This window comes from Pimephales promelas, chromosome 17 (assembly GCF_988280905.1).
Source record: "Pimephales promelas chromosome 17, fPimPro1.hap1.1, whole genome shotgun sequence".
NCBI lineage: Eukaryota > Metazoa > Chordata > Actinopteri > Cypriniformes > Leuciscidae > Pimephales > Pimephales promelas.
The window spans coordinates 21728492-21751229 of record NC_142785.1 but is presented as its reverse complement, the minus strand read 5'-3'; the positions used below and the strand labels follow the sequence as shown (position 1 = coordinate 21751229).

The following is a 22738-nucleotide window of genomic DNA, read 5'->3' as shown; positions in this document are numbered from 1 at the left end:
CTTAATTGTTCCTCTTTTTTATTCATCTTTCTTTTTTTCCATTTTTTAACCTTCCATTTCCTGTCCTTTTTCTTCTTTTCTTTCCTCCTGTTATCATTTTCGCTTTTTCATATTTCAACCTTCTTCTTTAATTTCCATTCCCTCCAAGCCCTTCCATCCATCCATCCATCCATCCATCCATCCATCCATCCATCCATCCTTCCTTCCTTCTAATTATTCCTCCTTTTTATTCATCTTTCTTTTTTTCATTTCTTGTCATGTTCATGTAGTAGTCAATTAGTATTCTAAGATAAATAATTACCAACAAAACATTGAGTCTTGACGAGCTTTAACTGAGAAAGACAACCGTTACATTATTTGTGGAAACCGATTGGGGAATTCTGGCTCAAGGATAAATATGTTTCCATATTCATTAATGGTAATTTATGCACTTTAAGACACCAAACTGTGTCTGTTCACTTCTGTGCACATTAATCTAAGAGCATTACCTTGAGTAACCCCAAAATTAACTACAGTGTGTTTGATATGCAATATTACCATACTGCTTACTTTGCAGTAGTATACAGTATGCAGCAGTATGATAAACATTGTTATAAAAAATAGCCTAGAGCATGAAGTGCAATATATGCATGCTTCATACTTCAAAAATAGAGTGTAATATGGACCTTTGTTGTTCTGAATGGTTGTGTAATGCTTGAAATTAGATCAGTAACAACTATTAAACTTAAATAACCATTATCATTTGTGTGCCTGTGATGTTGCAGCACTTTCACTCTATGCTGGAAGAGACCAAAACAGCACCGTAATTCTAGTCTGGTGTGCATCCGCGTGATGAAATTGCAGCTACGCCGTCATCTCACAATCTAAAATGTCAGGGGAAACAAAATGCAACAACATAAATAAACCTTAATAGTTAACCTGCACTGGCATATATCTGAAGCATGTTTGTTAAAGGTCTACCATATTTAGCATTTAATATATGTCTGGAGCAGGACAAATATGTTCTAGAATGAAGCTGTAGTGTTTTTTTGTAACCTGACAATCCAGGTGGGCTGTAATTTCCTGGTCACTGAGTGGCTGCTGCGTACAAAGTGTTGGAGGAAACGCAAACATCTGCAGGAACTGGCTTGTTTACAGTAGGGATTAATGGATTGGATTGGAACTAGAAGCTGTATGGTAGAGTCCCAGTGGGCCATTAAAGCCCGGCTGTTCCTGTCACACAACTGTGTGGATGCAGATGTAGACGTATATGTTGACGTAAGGATAAATTCCTCATGTTTTATTCAATTAAAGCGATAGTTCATCCAAAAATGAAAATTCTGTCTGTATTCTGTCACCTTAAGTTTATCAAACTACGAGAATACTTTTTGTGCGCAAAAAACCCCCAAAACAACGACTTTATTTCAACTTTCCATTTCCTTCTCTCTGGGCCTCGAGTCAGGTTACTAGTTTAACAGCGTATGGTCTGTTGTTGTAGGTCACACGCATCACACACATGTCCAGCGTCGGCCTATAGTGAGCCTACGTGTGACATAGCTCTACGCTATAGTTTAACTGACTAGAGGCCCAAAGAGAAGGAAATGAATAGCTGAAATAAAGTCGTTATTTATGTTTGTTTTTGCGTTCAAAAAGTGTTCTCGTCGCTTGATAAATTTAGGATTGAGCCACTGAAGACACTTGGACTATTTTAATAATGTCTTTAATAACTTTTCGAGGCCGCCAAGTTTCAATCCCTGAAGAAGCCTATGGACTAGTATGGACGAGTGATCCAGCTCTCGGATTTCATTAAAAGTATCTTAATTTGTATTCTGAAGATGAACGAATGTCTTACGGGGTTGGAACAACATGAGGGTGAGTAAATACTGACAGAATTTTCATTTTTGGGTGAACTATCCCTTTAAGTTGCATTTAAGATTCTTGTGATTGTGGACTTAAATGTAATAGATCACGGCAAACATTCTTTTGAGTTCTGACAACTTATTTGGTTTACAGTGTGGGACGCCTTGATCCCTGTTTTTGAAAGGGCACGTAAACACTCAAACCACTCACAAGCTCTTGGCTGGAACATTCCCATGACATCCTTCATTCAACTGACCATCATTCACCCTTTCTCTCAGTGCCATCTGCTTGACTGAATATCTAAGCCACCCTGACAGTATTACCTCCCCATAACCCTATAGAGGGATATACAACCTGTCTCTTCTCCTCTCACACCTGTCATAATCTGCAGACGTTCAGTGACCCAGATTATAAGACACGTTCACTGTCAGTCACCCCTTGCCCTCGCGTGCCTTATGGCCTGTGCTGTTCTGCTGGTGGTAGAGGGACACTTCTCTCTGGAAGATGGGAGGTGTATGCTAGTCACCATCGTGTAACCTCCCGGACTCATAATAAAGGAATTATTTATTTAAATTTAGGGTCAGGTGTTATCAAAGTTAAACATGTCTTTACTCTTTTGCGGAAAGTAACGTTTTTATGGACATCTGAAAAAAGTCTAGTTGTAACGCACAACATGTATTAGTAATGGTCTTTGGTGCTAATTTCTGGTCCATATTGTGTCCTTATTTTAGTCTCTTAACAAGTAGTATAAAAGGAGTGCTTCCATTTTTTATTTCGTATAAAAGGAGTGCTTTCATTTTCATTTCGTTTTTTTTTGTTGCATGCACTACAAAATATGTTCCACTAGACCACTACAAATCATCATTATCGGTCGCTTTTTCGCTCTGGGTTGTAAAATTTACATACATTTTGGGGTTTTATCTGCTTTATTTGTTTAAAGTTACTTTTTCTGCAGAGGTCTGGTCAATACTTTTTCTGGAATAGATATAAACAGTAGTTGTAATTTGTAAAAACAAGACATTTTGCAAATGTAAATCTGAGAAGAACATTTTTGTACCTTGCTGCATTCTAATTTTCTAGTCAAGTCAAGTATATTTATATAGTGCTTTTTACAATATAGATTGCATCACAGTATCAATCAAAACAAAGATAATAACAATGTTACAGTGCTACAGTGTTTTAATGAGAATATCAGTCTCTTTTGCTGCTCACCACCATGCCTTCCTTACTTTTGTTAAATGAACTGCATCATCTTACTGAAGCTCTTTTTTGAATCAGTAATGCGCCCACTTTATGCAGAAACCATTCATTACCATTTACGTCCCTGTGTGCTGGTGATGTTCTGCACTTAAACTATATACTGCATAAACAAACTATATACCATATAAACGGCAAAATAGTGCACGTGATGTCCGCTAATTGGTGACCTCTGGTATGTTCATCTCAATATACATTTTTTTTTGTGAGTTTCTCTCTAATGAGTTCCTGCCCTCTCTATTCTGGCTGGTGATTATTCTTAAACATAAGGCTCAAATCTAAAAGAGACTTAAAAAGAAGAGAACAGACTGGTTTCAAAGCATTTGGAGACTGAGGCTTTGTAAAACTTTCTTCTTGTGTTCATGAATGGACAGAATTGAATATAACATCTCACCTTTATAAATATTGAATCTCCCACCATTTTTGTCGTATTCGAAAGAACCCTTAACATGCCTGTAATATTTTCCTTGGCTTGTTTCCATAGTTGTGAGGCATTAGTATAGTACAGTATGAAACGATGGGAGAGAGGGTAAGAGAACTCTATATGACTTTACAAAGAGAAAAGGGTTCATTAGGACCACTTCTTTTAGAACTCCCACAAAATTAATCACACTCACAACGACCTAACAGAATGTCTGTCGTATTAATTACTGCCCCTAAGGGATGAGGAGAGTGAGAGTATCAGAGACATTAAAATGTGGCTAGCAGGCCGGATCAGGTAACAGATGCTTGGAGATCCTTCAGTGGCAAAAAGACCCTCTCTGTCATTTTTGTCCTTGTGTTGGCCCATTTCTTATTGCTTTGTTCAGTTTTTAGAGCCTGTTTCAAACATTTACAAATTGTCTTCTGGAAGCTGTCCACTCCACAGCCTTTAATGATGACTGATTGTCTGGACTTGCCCCCCCCTGTTCTAATAGATATTAATGAATGAATAGATGACATAGCCAATCATATGAAAATGTTACCTACCTTTTTTTTTAAATAATAACCAAAAGGTTAATATTGAGCTCTTACATTTGAGACTCCATGTTTCCAGTTAATGTCAAAACAGAATAAACCATCAACCCCACAACAGCTGTGTTGAATTCCTGAGTGAATAAGCATTTTTGAAAGAATCGATTCAGTTTAGTGTGTGATTCATTGATCCACTCTTGAAGAAAGCCATTTGGTTTGTTACAAAAAAAACAACAAAAAAAAAACGAAGATCTTAAATGAATATTTTGAGTGAATGATACGGTGACTCTGACAGTATTTTTCAGACTGATTCAAACCATACAAAAACATTTATCCAAGGGTGGCAGTGGCTCAGTGGTTCATGTAGGTTGTCTACAAACCGGAAGGTTGATGGTTCAATCCCCGGTTCCACCTGACCAAATGTCGAGGTGTCCATGAGCAAGACACCTAACCCCAGCTGCTCCTGACGAGCTGGATGGTGCCTTGTATGTGAGGTAAAGCGCTATATAAATGCAGTCCATTTACCATTTACTAAAAAGAACTGGTTTTAGAGGCCATTCACTCAAAATGCTATTGTACGTCCAACTGCACTGCTTGCTTTTGTATCGTTTTCTTTATAAACGTGCTCCAGGGGTGCTCAACCCTGATCAAACACAACTGTACCCTCAAATTAAGATTTTTAAGAGCACTTCATAATTACAAATTGTGTTGGATCAGAACTCTACAGGTAGGTAGATCTCTAGGCACAGGACTGGGCAACCCTGCACTAGACAGAAATGTTTGACCATTGCGTTGGCGTCTCTCAATCTTTTGTTGTGGCGTTGAAGATTCAGCAGTGCAGGAGATTTGCATTCCATCCGTGCCACTGCCGTCACAGAGTTTAAATATATGTATGTTTCAATTAACCTCTGACTGAAGACCTTTGCTGTTTTTCTTCCTCTGCATAGTGCCGCAAACTCGCCTTCCTCTCAGGAGTTAGGGATGATCGATTGGTCACTGACGTTTAACGGGAGGGGTATGGTGGTGCGTGTGCATCTGTCACTCTGAGTCATCCCAGCCTGCCCACATGGGATTCACACACAAAAACACACACGCTTATTGCTCGACGCAGCCTTTCTCTCAAGACTGTATAGCATCAGAGCTCTTTCCGCAAGATTGCTGACAGAGAGTGTAATTTATCACTGTGCTTAAAGTTGTCTCTGTTTCCATGAGATCCTCGCCATATTTTCACCATGTAAAACGCAGAGTGAGTGCTCGGGCCCACACTGCAGAATGCTGCCTGTTTAGACTCATGTGGCATAACAAATAATTTCTCAATATCTTTTTTTTTTAAGGTTTTTGATTAAGTATCTTGATATTTATGCATTTGTTCTGTTTTTTGCTTTTTTTAAAGATTTTTTGTTGGCAATTACATTGAAAATATTTAATGCAAGAAATGAAATACAGAATTTTTTTGTTTATTTAAATCAAATACACTATGACTACCAAGTAAATATTTCTACCAACCAGATTTTAAGAATTAATCTTTTTTAAATCTTTTGATATAATTAAATATTTTAGATATTTTTTTTCAAATAAGCATATATATAAACAGTATTTAAATCAAATACGCTATGACTAGGACTAGTATGAGTAAATATTGCAGATATTTTTTTCAAATGTGCTTCAATAGTATCCAGAATTATCATGAATTAACAAATATTATTTATTTGATCAAATACACTATGTCCTTTCAATGGGGAGTGAATTGCGAAAATCGTTATTATCATAATTGTGTTGTAAAAAGTTAATGGTGAATAGCTTGGCAAAACCATACTTTGCCATTTGACGAGTGTTAATTTTGGATAGGAAATAATAATAAATAATATGGAAATTAATTTATAGAATTCTGTGAAAATTTGTGTTTATGCAACGTGAATCATTAAATCAGATTTAAATCAATTAAACAGTTTGAACTGATTTAAGCAAATGATTCAAACTTAAATTTCAGCAGTAGCAAAAACTTCATTAGTTAAGTCAAATACGCTGTTAAAATGTCTCTCGCATAAGAAATTTCATATATCGCCCTGCTCTATCCTTCCTTCCTTTCTCTTTCTTTTGTTTCTTTTTTCCTTTCACTCTTTCTCTATCTCTCTCTCTATGCCCCCTCTGCAACTGCGGCACTGACTGCCGGTCCTCACCCATATCCACTCAGCTCATTGTTCAGCAGGTAGCCGATTCATCACTACTAAATAAAATAAGGAAGGGAAGAGAAAAACGCATACGCCAGCACCAGAATGCAGTCTGTCATCCTCCAGCGTCTCTCCTCTCACTCTTTCAGCTCTGCTAAGCTAACCTCTTTCAGCTGTGTTGCTAAAGGCCGCAAATTTCCATACGGTGGTGTTTGGGAGTCCTGAACTGATCTGTCTGTACTGTAGGCCCATTTAATAGTGGATTGGAATGGAACAGTGTCTGTGCTTAATCTGCTCAAGCCTAGTCTCATCTTCCTGCGCTATTAGGCACAAAACTTACATCATCGCTTATGTGCCTTTTTCAGCCTTTCCTGGGTGTATATTTGTGATTTAGTGACCTTGGATTTGAGCTCTTCACCTTCATTATCTTCATCTTTACCACCCACCCTCGCCCCCTGCATTAACCCCTAGATTACAGAAAGTTTTGAACTATAGCTCTGAGAGCAGGAACCGACCGACAAGTTTTACTTAATAAATCTGTAAGTTCGAAGGAAATTTCATTAATCAATTTATTCCAAAGAATAAAAAAATGCTTTAACTCATTTAAATTACTTAAAAATTACATTAGTATTTATTTGATTATTTATATTTATTTTAAAATGAATTTCTTTACTCAAGCTACTTTATTAAAGAAATTCAATTATTACATTTTCTCCTACATTACAGTCTACCAGAGACTCGTTGCACTTAAAGGGACACTACCCAGAAATGAAAATTCTGTCATAATTTACTCACCCGCAAGTGTTTGCAAACCTGCATGAGTTTTTTTCCTCTGCTGAACATAAAGCAAGATATTTTGAAGAACGATTGGAACCAAACAGTTGTTTGGCACCATTGACTTCCATAGTATTATGGCTTCCACCTGTAGTATTTTCAAATTACCAGTTTAGTTTTTTAGGTTAGTTTTTGTCTGGAAAAAATCTTCGATGACGCAAAAATCGTAAAAATCGTTTGCGTCATCAGAGGATTCTTTTGGCCAGAGGCTAAGACTACAGTCAGTAGTAGGGGCTGTCCTGCATGTACACATAGTGTCAGCCATCTTTTTTTGGAAGCTAAGCTAGCAGGCCCTTGTTCTGTGGATAAAGCTGAGTAGTAGGGGTTACCGTCCTCTTTTTTCCTGGACACGTCCGGCTTTCGATGTCCGGGATTCCGCTTTTGCTTTCTGCAGTCGCCATTCATTGTTTACATGCACACCTTTTGTTTCACTCTAATTGAATTCATTCTGATTGGTGAGTCTAAATGTAGTGTTTAAATTAACGCTAAACAAGTGATCGGTTGATGTGCATTTTAACAATGCTAAGAAAATCGCTGCTCCTCTGTGAGAGATACGAGACTGGTGCGTCTCACAGGTGTCACTCATCGGTAATCATGCCACCGGCCTCGAGTCATTCTCCAGACGGCCCTAGCCTCGCCCTGCTCGCCACCGTAAACGGCGACTGTAGAACGCAAGAGCCGAATCCCGGACATTTTGGGTGATCTTGAAACACGTTTTCGGGCAGACTCATCACGGAGACTCACTTGTAGCTAGACTTGACCGTTAGGCGTGGCCTCCTAGGGCAGTGAAACAAGTGCATTCTGGGAGTTGTTGTCTTTCTTCCACGTAAGCCAAAAAATACATTTTCTGGCTTTTCTCAGTCTAGAAAGCTCCAAATTCAAAAATAATTTCACATTTCTTCTACAGAAATGACCATTTTAAATACACATTCATCTTTCCTGAGGTGAAGTATCCCTTTAAATGAAAGGTTAGGTTTTGGGGATTTTTATTTTTTAATGAAAGATCAGGATAATCATTTGCAGATGTATTTTTTTAAAGCCATCTTTAATCATATTTACTAGGGGTAGCAATAATTCTGACCACATCTGTATATAAATTGCTTTCTGTCCAAGTTAATTTGCTTCTTGACTAGTGGACGGACACTTTTATATGCATTTTATTACCCCGTCTGTCTCATTTCCACAGATCGGGTTTGTTGAGTCAAATGACACTTAGAGATGAATGTTGCTCTTTGTGTTGTTTACTGTCACGCTTGTTTTGTTACCGCTGACATTCACAGGAAGACGACATTCATTAACTATCATGGCTTAAGAACTACTGCAAACTACGGTGACTCAAATCAATAATGTCATTGAAAGAAATGGTTTTTGATTGTGAATAAAAAATTAATTAATGATTTGAGTAATACTATTTGTGCTTTATTTTTGCTTTATTTTTTAATGCTTGCAATGCTTTCATTCACTTTTCTTTCTGATACGATCTCCAGTCTTAGTTCAGATTAATTGCAGTTGTTTAAATGAAGGAATATTGCCAGTTTATTATTTAAAAAAAAAAAAAGTGGGTAGATCATGTTAAACGAGTCTTATCCGGGATTAAATGCAAAGATTATAGCGTGCAATTAATATATTGTTGACAGAAATTGGAAATTAAAATGTATTTAATAATAATAATAAAAAATAAAAATAATAATTTATTACATTTATATAGCACTTTTCTCTGAACTGTTAGTGCATTACATTGAAGGGGAACTCTCCTCAACCACCAGCAATGTCCAGCATCCACCTGGATCATGCGCCAGAACTTTTATTGTATATAGTAACAAAGAACTTGTGAACTAATACAGCACCATGTCAAATTTTACATTTTATTTTAGAGAGAGAGAGAGAGTTGAAATGAGCAAAAAGCAAGGGCATGCAGGTCGGAGTACATGAGCGCAGAGCTTTTTGAGGATGTGCTGCTGAGAGCAAACCAGGCCAGGCTTAAGAGCTGCAGAAACTAGCAGCAAATCTGCCCTGAGACTGAACTGACAATCATGTAGTGCTGCCACGGGGCTTTCGGGAACAGAGAAGAGAGCTGATACTCCAGAGCTTTGCTTTGGTGTGCATGTTTAAATATGCTTGTGTGTGTGTGTGTGTGTTAGCATTTGAATTGACATGAGAAAGCCATTTGATGTGTTAAGGATAGGGGTGTAATGTTTTATGTAGTAACAGCATGGCTATCTATCTACATCCTGACTCTAGGTAAACACCCAAAGGACCATTTCATAATACTTAGACATAAAGTGGGTGCTTGAAAAAAAAAAAAAAGTGGGAGTGTTAGAAGGAGAGGGAGATATAGAAGAAAAAAGCATTATATAATCCCATTCCACATATTTAGCCCAATCAAAGAGGCTTTAGCGTTCTTTGTTCCTCGGACCTAATGCAGATGCTTTGTACATTAGTTACGAAACGCATCTATTTATTTTCCACCAGTCTCAGGAGAGCCCTTTACTCAACGATTTGTTTGTGATTATTTCCCTGTTTGTTTGTCTCTGCCTTATTTCAGAGGAGAATAGCTTTGGAGAGTTGCACGCACAGGTTAATGCGATGGCTTTCTGAAGTATAGAGGGCAGCAAATGTGTCACCACATGAAGAATCACAGCAGGATGCTATAGATTTCTGTCATCACACGCCCTGTGTCCAAAATTATGTGTACTTCCCTGCTAGAGAATATGCATTAAGGAGTATGTCAAGTAGAACTTTAGAATGCTCAGTATTCATGATATAGTTGGTGAACAATGTATCTGGAAACTGGAAGGATTCTCAAGTGTGCCACCAGTTGACACTTTGCTATCCCATAAAGCCATAGAAGCTGAGGAACAGCAAAATTCAAAAATAAATTGTTAGAAAAAATATGCATGCACAGTTTAAAGGACTATTTTTTTTAATAATCTACCATCGTTTTGGAAAACATATTGTTCCAAATATAATACTGTATTTTTTTTCTCTTTTCATCAGAAAATGTGTTTGTTAGACGATGCCGAACCCAACTGTCTTAAAAATGCCAAAGAAAAGCTTACCTTCAAAGAAATGACAAGCAAGTGCTGAACATACCCACTAGCGAGACCCCTTATTTCTTATTTTGGCTACATGCTGACACACTTGTCTGTCAATTTCTTCTAAGCGACTGCTTTAAATCTGCGTGAAAATGATGCCGCGTAAACCAGTCTTGCCCCAGTGCTTGCCCTCCAACATCAGGGAGAAACTGCTGTCTTTTCAGCGCTATGTGATAGGCCTAAGGAAAAAAAAACATTAATATTCCTTGGAACAGATAGGTAATGCGGATCAACACCTGTGATTTTTGACATATCTGTCACTGTAAATAAAAAATGTGAGAAATCAGTTATTGTGAAAGCTATTGGAAATGAGAACTACAGTTTTTTTTTTATGGTATGCTGTTAGTGTTTAATTTTAAATGTGATTTTCGGTACATTTTGCCAGTATTTGACATCATTTGAATATAAAAATTAATTAAAATATGAAAGACTTTCAAATAAAATCATTTTCTTTATAAAATATTTGATATAAGATTTGGTCATCAAAAAAAAAAAAAAAAAAAAAAACTTTTTCCAAAAGCTACATCTTGAAAAATCAAGATGTCATCTTATATTCAGAATAATATGGTAAATATTAATCCTTTTAAATAATTGAAAAAAAAAAAAACTGCTTTAACATGTTGTTCGGCATTACTATTTAGTAAGTTTTACTAAAGTTTTATTTTGCTTGGCATCTGCTTCAACAATTGCTATGTTTGACCCTATATTTAGGACTAAATGTGCTACTACGTACATGGTGTTGGTGCCTTAGTTTATTATTATCAGTAAGGTATGGTACAGGCTATTGTACAATCACAAGCCCATCTTCCCAAGCTGAGCATGGTATTCCTGCATTGTTAGCAGATAAAACTGATTTTCACACAAAGTGAGATTTTGCTGCTTTTTTGCATTGTTGTACTTTTTTTGTTGCTTTCCTGAAGAACAATGCTGATCTGTTATGTGTGTGGTCTGTTTGTGTTTAAGCCCAGTTTTGGATGATGATGATATTATGGGTTTGTGTTCGGGCCCAGTTGGCAGTGCTAGATACATTAGGAATGGATAAAGCTTTGATCAACCGTGTGTGTGTGTGTGTGTGTGTGTGTGTGCAGGTCCAGATGGTTGCTTGCGGGTAAAGGTGCAGTCTCGCTGTTTGTTCCACTTTTATTTTTGCAGGATCTCTACGTCTCGCTCTATATGATGAGTGAGAGTTGTGCCCGGGGCAGGTGAACTCCAAACAACTCTGATCCGCAGCGTGTACCGCATGTCTCGGTTATTCATAGCTTCATATCTCTGCAGCAATCTCCCCCTCTGCGTTCCACACGCATTCTTATTCTTACGCACTTCACCATATCTCTCTCTCTCTCTCTCGCTCTATCTTTCCCCCCTCCCCTTCCTTCGTTCCCTCTTCGTCTCTCTTCCTCATGTGCGATCGCACCTCTCTCTCCCAGACAGTTTGTGTTCCCACATCTCTATTTCTCACTGTCTTCCGCTCCATCCTTTCTCCTCCCTGTCTTCCCATTCTACCGGGATTCGGGTCTGAACCTCTGCCAGAGCCGGGACGGCTACTGGAAGTGCTGGATTCCTGGTCTGCCGAGAGGATTAAGTGGAGTGGACAGCTGGCAGATGATCAGAGTGAGGGCAACAGCCAAGACTGGCTCATATTTATTGACAGGATTGGAGAATTGTGCAGATATTGGCCGATCGCTGTGGGACGGGGCCAGGAAGCCTCTGGGCTGTTTTTTGTAATGTGAAAACCTGCCCGAGGGTGAGTGAGAGTGTTGTTTTTTTGTATGTTAAATTACTTTTTGCTGTCCCAGTGTCCTGTGCAGAGGCAACAAAGAAGGGAAGCCATCTGTTGGTATGTTGCTTTTACCAAAAAAGTAAAGACTGTGGCTATGTGGAACTTTCAATGTTGTTTAATTTGCATGGATATCCTGAAAAGCCTGACTAATGGAGTTTGTGATAGGTTGGAACCTGCTTGTTTTTGGCCTGAACAATGGAAGCAGACAAAGTGTGTTGGAAAATTTTTGCAATGCTGTTTGTGTGGTGCTATGAAAATGTGAAATTGCATGTATGATATTGAAAATACGTATAGGGGGTTTGCTAGCTGTGCTGGTTGGTGGTCATCCATGTTGGTTTTGTGCTGGTCTAGCAGGTGAGCCATACGCGTGCCCAAAACATACAATATATTGCTCAATATATAATATAATATATAATAATATATGACAACCAAAAATACTGGTCAACCAGCATGGTCTTTCTGGTGAAGTTGCCAAGAAATTCTTACTAGTAGCTAGTTAAAAAAAACTGTATTCCAAGGTGGGAAATGGTGGTTTCTCTATAAAATGTGGGTCATTGATGAGATGTTTTTGTTGATGGGCACTTCAGTGGTTGACTTAACCCTTCTGTTCTCTTGACCACAGGTCCTTTGGCATCTTGACATCTTCCGCAGAAGCTTCCGTCAACTGAACACCCACAAGTGCATGGAGGACTCGTGCATCTTCTGCGCTCTGAAGGTGAGTGTTACCAGGTCCTCCCAAAAAGCACCCTGTTGTGCATTGCAAATCAAAAGGTACTTCCTGTTGGTATTGCCTTCTCAGAAAAGTAGCTTGAGGCTACAGGAGTCTCTTAGAGTGCCCAGGCTGCTCTTCTAATGATCCAGCAAGGTAAGGGTAGAGGCTGCTCGGACTAATTGACTTCCTTGCTGACCTTACTGTAGCACAGGAATAGAATGGAAATGAGATTCTCAACATCAAGAGCACTGTCTCTCTTTTCGAGGAAGTCTTTTTAATTTCCTGCCTGGCAGCTGATAGAGATGGGAGGTGGAGGAGGAGAGGGAGATATACAGTACAGTATGCTAGGAAAAGCAACTTGGGTCTGTTTTTAAATAACAAGCAAAGGCCTCTCACTCAAACAATATCCTGTTCTCTAGTCACCCTCAGGCTAAAAGTAGCTGTGCTATTTAAAGGTGTCACATACCAGTAAGAAGTCACAAAACTGACATATTTCTTTCTTTAAAAGGCTTGTTTTGTGTTAAAAGCAATCTTTGCCGTCAGAAATGTACTTGGCCATTTGTTTCCAAAAATACCAATGTTTCTTGTTGGCTGTGTTTATGCTTGAGAGAAAAGGAGAAGTACAAATAGGCTGATGGATCGGGAGGTCTTTTTCTTTCTTTACTTTGTGTCTGATCTAATCTTGTTTTGGTGTTGGGTGATTTTCCACTTTATTTCATGTCCAGGGATCTTGCCCTCTCTGTGATGAACACTTGGTTCCTCTACAGATGCAAACAAATAAATAGGAATAGGAATTTATTAAAAGTCAACGTTTCGACCTGGAAGACCCAAGGGTGGAAACATTGCCTTTTAATAAATTCCTTTGGAGCAGTCATTTTCTGTGTGTGGACTTCACACTTCTTTATTTGTTTTTATCACTTAGTTGTTCTCCACCTGAGTGTTTGGGATGTGAACACCATTTTTGTATCTTTTCCTCTACAGATGTAAGCTTGGGTTCTGCTCCATTGTTTCCAAGGCTACCTGTTACCTTGGCTACTCTGTTCTCTGATAGCTTAGTGTCACGCCCACATGATGTCATAAATACAGTCTGTGCCTTTTGGTCTTGGTTTCCTTGGAGTTGGTTGGCTTTACTTGTGAGATTCGACATAATCTCTCAACTAAAGCGATTTGTTGACTATGTTGAATTGGGTGTTGCAGACATCAAACTGACATTATTTCATAGGGCTGCATCTATGATGATAGAGAAACTCTATGGTCTATAAAAGTCTTTAATTTTTATGTATTTGGTTCTGGTTGATGGATGGTTGGATGGATCAATAGATAGATGGATAGATGTAACTAGCTTATTATATAATATCCTTATTACATGGCTAAATAAAATAATAAAATACCATAAAATATTGTTTTGTTGAATTATTTTGCAAGGAGAATGAGTGATGTGTATGCAGTAAGACTTAAAATGGTGTATAGTGATTATTGCGGCGTATTAAAATCACTAAACCAACCAAACGCCACAGCAGATTCATTCATTTTGATGAAAGAGTTCGAACAGGACCATTTGAGCTTATTAAACTTAGACTTTGTTATTTATTTATTAAATGAGCGATCGTTTCGCTTGATAAGACCCTTATTCATCGTCTGGAATCGTTTAAAGCCCTTTGAACAATTTGCAGTTTGCACTGAAACTGTCTTTTGGATCTTGAACCATTTGGTTACCAGTAAAGTGCATTATATGGAGAAAAATCCTGCATTGTTTTCATCAAAAACCTTCATTTCTTTTCGACTGAAGATAGAAAGACATGGACATGTTGGATCACATGGGGGTGAGTAAATTATCAGCAAAAGTTTTTTTTTTAAAGTGAACTACTAATTTAATCCAGACACCACACCTCTAGTCCCGACCACAGTAACCGATGACGTTGCGATGCGTGTGCACATACACAACAGTACAAAGAAAAGAGGAAATATCATAGAAACCAAGTTAAACCCAGTGTCTGGCTACAGTGATCTATAGTTTTGTAAGCATAAATGGATAAACAGTAATGGCACATTCACTAGGGATGAAACATCAATATGCTTTACATTGACTAGGGCCTGCCCATATTTTGACTACAAACTTGGTCCTCAACTCATTACGTATTTTGCAATACATGTAATGTAACTTTATAACATTGCACCCTTTCTATAGGTTATAAATAGATAGTAAGATAATATAACGGTGTATGCAAGTAATTATTCTAGCGATATGTAGGCCTAATGCTAGGTAAGGTTTGCTAGTACATTTGTAACCGGGTTCAGTTGCAATAGGAAGAAGCAGGCGGGATCCGGCGAACGTTCAACAAGTTTAATAATTATTAATAAATAAACAAATACCAAATGAAAGTATAAGCCAGCAGCCCCTCACGAACGACTGCTGGCACACAAAACGGAACATAAAATCATAACGTAAAATCAGGCCTGTTCCTCTCTCGATCTCCACTCTCGTTGCGTTATGCTTCCGCTCCTTCGTGAGAGATAAGAGACCAGTGCGTCTCACAGGTGTTGCTCATTATCTCTCAAATCCCTCTGCCACGTCCTGCTCACCACAACATTATTTCAGCAACATGACAAGATAGTGAATTAGCCTACCCTATCTCACGACCAATTCGTACGAATTCGTACGAGCGATTAAAAAGTGGCTAATTCGTACTAATTCGTACAACCTCACTCGTACGAATTCATACGATTTGTCTAAACCCACGTGATGGTTAAGTTTAGGGGCGGGGTCAGGGGTAGGTCATTTGTACGAATTCATACGAATTGGCCAATTCATAAAATATGTACGATTTTGCAAAATGGTACTAATTTGTACGAGTGAGGTCGTGTGAATTGTTACGAATTAGCCACCTCGTAAAATTCGTATGAATTCCCGTGAGATCGGGTTGAATTAGCAGGTTTCAATAGTTGCTTTGCACAGTGCGTGACATTTTATCTACATGTTACGCGGCTAGAGTTTTGACACCGAGTCAATGGGCTCTGTGTCTAATTCTTTCTTTTTTGCTTGTTTATCTATATCGGTCTTTTTCCTTTTACCCGTCTTTGTTTTATGAGCTGGTGCCACTTGAGAAATTGGCAATTTAGGTTGTTTCTCCACCATTAGCACAGCTGCGTCACACCGGCAATCTTGAGTTTGAACGACTGTTATCTTTAGATAGATACATAGATATTTTCTCTGGGCTAGTTTGTTGATATGAAACACAAATGAGCCTGTGTGAAATCCATCACAGTGATTGAAATGGGCTCTCTCTCTAAATGAAGTGTGTGAAGTGCTGAGGCATCAGAAATCACTCTGCTTGGGTGACACAAAGCCGTATCATGAGAACGCTTTCACATATTTGCCAGGATTTATGACCGTTTACCAGGATCTGTACTGCCTGTCCTTCTGGTCTTTCATTCTTTCTTCGTCACTCACACTCTTGCTGTTTCTCTCTTGCTTATGTTTTATCGCTGTATTAAACCTGTTGCTAAATTTAGCTCCATTTCTGTTCACCGTTAAACCATTCGGGGACTAAAAGCAATTGGTATTGTCCAGGTGATTAAGAACAAAATTGCAGACTTAGAAAGATACTTTTAATTTTAATTGTGTCCAAGCAAACAAGCTTTAAGCATCCATTATGTTTTGAATGGAAAAAGGAATGACTGTGGTTCTCAAAATAGTTTGTCTTGTACCTGAAATGATATATATCATTGAGTTGACTGTATCATTTTTCAACAGTGTTAAGGCAGCATTATGTTTTTCTCTCAATAATATGATGGCATGCTTCTGTTTAGGCCTTGTGCTAAAAGTTTACTCTGTGGTAAAACTAAATGCCTTACTCTGAGGGTCATTCCAGTCCCCAGTCCCTGAGGGTCATTCCTGCCAAACCCTCTGTGGACTGGTGGCATGTGATCTCAAGTGGGCTCTGGCTGTCCCATGCCATAGCCTTGAATGGAATGCGCTGTCACCTCTCTAATTTCTAATAGAGGAACGTTAGTTTCGGCCGATTGGTTATGAGAGTTCCTCTCGCATGTCGCCCGCCAGCCGCCTGCTTGCCAGCCATGTTATTGAAATTTAATGATCTTATGCTACTAATGAGTGCTGAAATATGCCCTCACCACATCGCTCCTTTCTACAAACCGTGGAATTCTACAAATGTATTTATTTGAATCATTCTGACTGTGGGGAATATCATTTCATTTACTGAGATGTAAATGAGCTGAGGTAGCCTGGATGCCAGCCCGCCCACAACATTTTTTTTTTGATCGGGAAGTTCGGTCTAGACTCGATCCATTGTGGAGTAATTATGATCGGTTCAGAAATCAAGCCAATCGAGCCAATCGAGTTGTCAAGGCGAGCTTTAAACGATGATGGACGGATCATCTGCAGTTACGTAATCATCACGTTATCAAAACATGCTTGGGTGAACTGGTTTCCTTCAAAGATGACTGCAGCTGGAGAATTGAGATGTATAGATTCTGCTATCACGTCTGTTGTAAAAGAAATCAACAGCGCATTATTTTAAAAGAAGAACAGAGAACTGCAATCAAGGCATTTGTCGATCTGAAAGATGTGTTGGCAACGGTTGAATTTATCAGCTGGCTCCAATGGTTGCTAAGAAGATGGGATGCAATGAAAGACCTGTGGTCGTTGTGGTTTTTCTTCTGGTCACGCTCATGGAGGACCAAGTAAAAGCAAAACTCTTTATTTTACTACTTCTTCAGCGTGCCTGCAGTTGAGTTCTGTTGACAACTATGTGTATCTCAACATACGTCACTTACGGCATTGCTCTGATTGGTTGTTATCCAATCGAGTGCAGAGTTTTTATTCCTGGTTTGGTTAAGACACACCTCATAATCAAAGCCTTATAGAGCAGTATCAGACTTGCATTCTGACTACAATATGAGTATGACGAAGTCAGGCTAGAGCTGAGGGTTATGGAGATGAAAAATCTTATATTGATTGTTTGCACAAGAATGCAACATTTGGCCAATATTATTTACGGATTCACTTTGATTTCAATGCATTTGCAATGCATTTTCAACTTATCAACTACTTTACGTTTATTTATTACTAGTTTTTATGAGAGGGTGGCATTTCACAAGTTTGGGGTTGGTAAGATTGTATTACAACCCCAAATCTGAAAAAGTTGGGACATTTTGTAAATTGCAATAAAATCAAGAATCTGTGATTTGTTCATTTCTATTTAACTTTTTATTAGCTCACAAAAGTAGAAGGAAATATTTTCCAATGTTTTCACTTACCAACATAATTATATTTTGTAAATATGAACAAATTTTGATTTTGATGGTTGCAAGACACCCCAACAAAGTTGGGACAGAGACCAAATAAAAGTGAAAAGATTTTCCAAATTAAATTACCCAACTATATTGAAACAGTTCACAATGAGCAGGAGAATTTGTAATAGTTGAGGGTACGTATATCATGTATGGGTGTAAAAGTGCTTCTCAGTCATTTTAAGCAAAGATGGGTCGTGGCTCATCACTTTGTTCCAAATGTCTTGAGAGAATTGTCAAACAATTAAAAAAATCACATTTCTCAATGCAAGATTGCAAAGCATTTAGGCCTTTCATCATCTTCCATACATAATATTGTCACAAGATTCAGGGAATCCAGAGAAATCTCAGTCTGTGTTGGTTAAGGCAGTAGTTGAATGTGCTTGACCTTTGAGCCCTCAGACGGCATTGCACAAGATACCATCATGCTACTCTGTCAAATACAGCCACATGCGCTCAAGAGTAATTTGAAAAACCATTTTCACTGAACACAATCTGACGCTGCATCAAGAAATGCCACTTGAATCTCTGTTATGCAAGGAGATTCTTTGATAAATAGAAAGATTCAGAAAATCTCACTGTTGTCATTAATATTAGATGTCATTGAATTTAGCATTCTTGTGCTAAATAAATAAACCTGAATGGTCTGATCGCATTTATAATGTTTGTCACCAGAGAGGCTGCATGTCACAGAGTCTGAATTGTGACATTGGGTGGCAAGGGCCCACATTACTGTCACTTCACGGGGTGTGATAGTGCCTTAAGGTTGGTGACCTCTACTGACCATCGGCCCCGCTGAGGAACTGCAGCCCCGGAGGCAGGAAACACACATGCATACACAAACTAAATAAATGCGAAGTCACAGTCACTCACACAAGCCGCCACCATTATTACGATGATGTTTCCTATTATAGAAGTTCCAGTGACACCTCTATGTTTGTGCCATTTTATGTAGCACGAATCAGCGATTGAGTTAAACCCAATTACAAACTCATAATCAGCATGAGATTCAATCCCTCAGCAATTTGAAAACTGAGCCCAGGGAGTGTTTAATATTAAAATATTTACGTGCGTCACAAGATTGCTGTTCCTGTCAGGGTGTGTGTGCATGTCTACATTTTCTCATTGCCTTTGTGAGTTTTGAGCAGTGCAGATGATATGTGTCTAGTGTCTTTGAGTGGAGGTTAATGTCTTATTTCACAGGCTACGCCCGAGAGGGCTCACAGCTGCAACACAATTTCTGGTGGTTTGTGTGTGTATGTATTCAGTATAAATGCATATGACTGGACTTGCATGGTTTGAGTAGAGCCTGTCCAGTTGGGTTCCATGTCCTTGTTAGAGATGAGAAGGACTTTACACACACACTGACACACTTTACATTACCTGCTATTACACAAAGGGGCGACTCAACCCTCAAATGGGATTCCCAGTTCTACACACTCTATAATGTAATATAAAAACTCAAGGCAGCTTGAAACTTGAAGTTTGTATGAATGTCCTTTTTGGGAAGGTCACGACTGGTTCTGACTGGTTTATATGTGTTAGTATTTGTTGGCTAGCTCTTTGAACAGAATAAAAACTGGGGAAGATGGTGGAATTTGGCTTCTTAAGTTAGCCTCGGAGTTAACTAGTCTCTGGATTTGTGTACATTTTTGCTTAGTTGGATCAAGTCTTTAAAAGATAATCAAGAGGTTTTTTGAGGCAAGTAGTAAGTGAAAGGATTACTTACTTAGTCCAGAATTAAAATTTCCTAATAATTTATTCACCCCCCATGTCCACGACTTCACGCCTTACGTAATCACATTGGAAAGGCCACACGTGACAGAAGTACCAACCCAGTGTTAACAAAGTGAATGTGCAAAGACTAAGTCAAATGCCCTTTACAAAAAAAAAACAAAAAAAAAAAGCGTAAAACAACTATGTTGGATGATTTTGAACTTGGAGGATAAAATTAGATGAGAGTTTTTCGTACTTCCACCTACATCACTCGTGGACGCGCATCGCAGAGGTAATGCAAGATGAGTTGTGGTTAATGTATTTATTTTTAGATAATTTAGTGTTCAGTAGAGTATACTTTGTATAGGCTTGTGTGCTCTTCTGTGCTCCAGACGGAGAATAACATGAAACACTAAGTATACTCGTGCCTTTAAAGCTGCAGTCAGTACCTTTTTTTTGCATTAAAAAGTATCCAAAATACATATTTGATAAAATACATAACCAGCTAGCGTTTCTTTAGCTAATTCGGCAGCCTGAACCCCTGCAGGAAATCCACCCTTACAAGTCAGAAAGACTTTGCTTGTCTAAGAACACAAAACTTGTGTTCAACAGTTGTTGTTTTTTTTCTTCTTCTTCTTTTCTCTTACATCAGCTCTGAGCTCAGAGTTTGTCGCAACTTGTGAGCATGTGAGGGCGTGTGCTGCTGTCCCACTCTCGCTGAGGAGAGCGGAACAGAGCTGCAGTTTGGTTGAGCACTGATTGCCCGAGTGATATATATTTGCTGCGTACACACACCAGACTTCCAATTGGCCCTTATCTGTCCTGAGTGGTTCATCAGCTCCAAGAGAGAGATGGGGAAGGAGGAGGACATTAAAATATGTCCATAGGCGAAAATCACTTCAGGCTCTGAGCTGGGCAGAGCAGTGTGTGATTAGAGCTGCATGGGGAAATGATGCAGTGGCTGAATTTCCCTCTCATCGAGTTTCCTCAGTGGGGTACATAACCCTCTACGTCTGTCCCTCCCACACTTTCTCTCATTTTCTTCCACCCTCCCTCCATTCTCTTTCTTTCTCTCCTTGGCGCAGTGCAGTCATCACACTGCATTACCTGTTCCAGAGCCACCGGCCTGTCCCGCTCAGGGAGAAACCCCCATCCCACCTTCAAATAGGGGGCTGCCTTGGGCACTGTGCCCACCGCATATATGAGGGTATTAAAACTGCAGTATGCGTGTGTCTTTGCAGCCGCAGCGAATATTTGCCTTTGCACTTTTGCCCGAGTCCATTTGTTCAGCTTATCAGGATGTCCTCTGGTGAGAGAGCATTGTGTTGCAGTCATTGTTCATTGAGTTCAATAACAGTGCCAATGCTGATGGACAGAAGAATAGATTCCACCGCAGGCATTTAGGACTCTGCATTTGTTTGAGCGTTCACTGTTAATGAGCTCAGTATCTTAGTTAGATGTTTTCCAAACGGTGCTACAGGGATGAGCTTGTCCAATCGAATGAGTGGTGTGAGACTCCACACAATTTTATGTTTGGCATAAATCTGTTTGAATGTATGGTTTAAAACTAATCTCTCTGTTTAAAAACGAATGAGCTTCTACTTGCGCTACCTTTTAAAAGTTTGGGATAGGGACGATTTTATTTGATTGTAAAGTAGGTAGTACTTTTATTCAGCAACGATGCATTAAACTGATCAAAAGTGACAGTTAAGAAATTTATAATGTTTTAAAAGATTTTTTTTTTTTGGGGGGGGGATAAATGTTCTCTTGGACCTTTCTATTAATCACAGAATACTGAATGGTTTCTACAAAATTACTAAACAGCACAACTGTTTTTAACATTGATAATAATGATAAATGTGTCTTGAGCACCATATTAGAATGATTTCTGAAGTATCATGTGACACCGTAGAATGGAGTAAAGACTGCTGGAAATTCAGCTTTGCCATCCCATGAAAAAATTACACTTTGAAATATATTACAATATAAAACAGTTATTTTAAATTGTAAATACTTTAGAGTATTTTTGATTAAAAAAAAATGCAGCCGTGGTGAGACTTTAGTAAAAATCTTACTAAAACATCAAAATCTTACTAAACTTAATTGGTAATTTTGTATTTTGGACGTTATTGGAAATGTCATACATTAGCTACTTTAAAGTCTAATGAACTGCTCACCTAGACAACATTTTTCAGAATTATTAGAAATGTTCCAATATTTCTGCTTAAAAATCTAGTGAACTGCCTACTTTTGAACATTTGCTATGTTTCAAAAGGTACCGAGCTGCCCATTTAGAATTGGTGGGTAAACTACTGTAGAACATTATCTTTGCCATTTTTGGACATTCAAATCTGTTAAAACACTTTTACCATTTTGAATGACTATTTTGTTTAAAATTGGGTATATAAATGAACTAGTATTGGGCAAGTTTTAGCAATTTTGCTTCAGAACATAGTGAGCTGCCGATTCGGACTGCATTGTTGTACAAACATGCTTTATAAGGACTAAGTAGGCAAGTCACAAGGTTTTGAAACAGTGTTTGTTTATTGTTTTGTCCTAAAAGAGTCTGTGATTGGTTGAATTGCAGTGTACTGTTTTTTTTTTTACAGTACAGTACTGTATGTCAGCCCTCCTCTCTTGATGTGTATTTTCTCTCCACAGTGAGTGGGCAGGCTGGCGAAAGCTGTTGTGTGCGATAGCATTTCTTAGTTGCATGATTGCATCAGTTTCTCTTTCTTACTTTGAGGTGCTGTTTCCCTTTGTGGTTTCAGAGCATCTTCGCCCAGTTCCAGTTCAGCAGTGAAAAGGTGCTCCCATCGGACGCTCTGCGCAGCGCTCTGGCCAAAACCTTCCAAGACGAGCAGCGCTTCCAGCTGGGCATCATGGACGACGCGGCTGAGTGTTTCGTAAGACTTTTGTTTTTATCCCCATCTCACCGCTTTATTCACACTTTGTCCTAACAAGTTACTTTTCTCTTTTTGCTGACACAGTGATCAGCTATACCAGTCGTACCTCCTCTGTTCTCATCCCATTGTCTCTCTCTCTCTCTCAGGCATTTCCTCTTCTC

General features: G+C 38.7%; 1 protein-coding gene across 7 annotated transcripts in view; it reads left to right on the top strand.

Annotated features, from left to right (window-relative positions):
- Nucleotides 1-22738, top strand: part of usp54b (ubiquitin specific peptidase 54b) — a 113467-nt gene that overhangs the window by 48644 nt on the left and 42085 nt on the right. For 6 of the 7 annotated variants that reach the window (XM_089122146.1, XM_039664807.2, XM_039664806.2 and 3 more), the window contains exons 3-4: nucleotides 12553-12645; nucleotides 22443-22577. In XM_089122146.1, coding sequence (XP_088978272.1) covers nucleotides 12553-12645; nucleotides 22443-22577 — 228 coding nt within the window. Of the gene's footprint in view, nucleotides 1-10923; nucleotides 11895-12552; nucleotides 12646-22442; nucleotides 22578-22738 lie in introns of those variants that run through there. The other variant, XM_089122149.1, reaches the window with a different exon arrangement.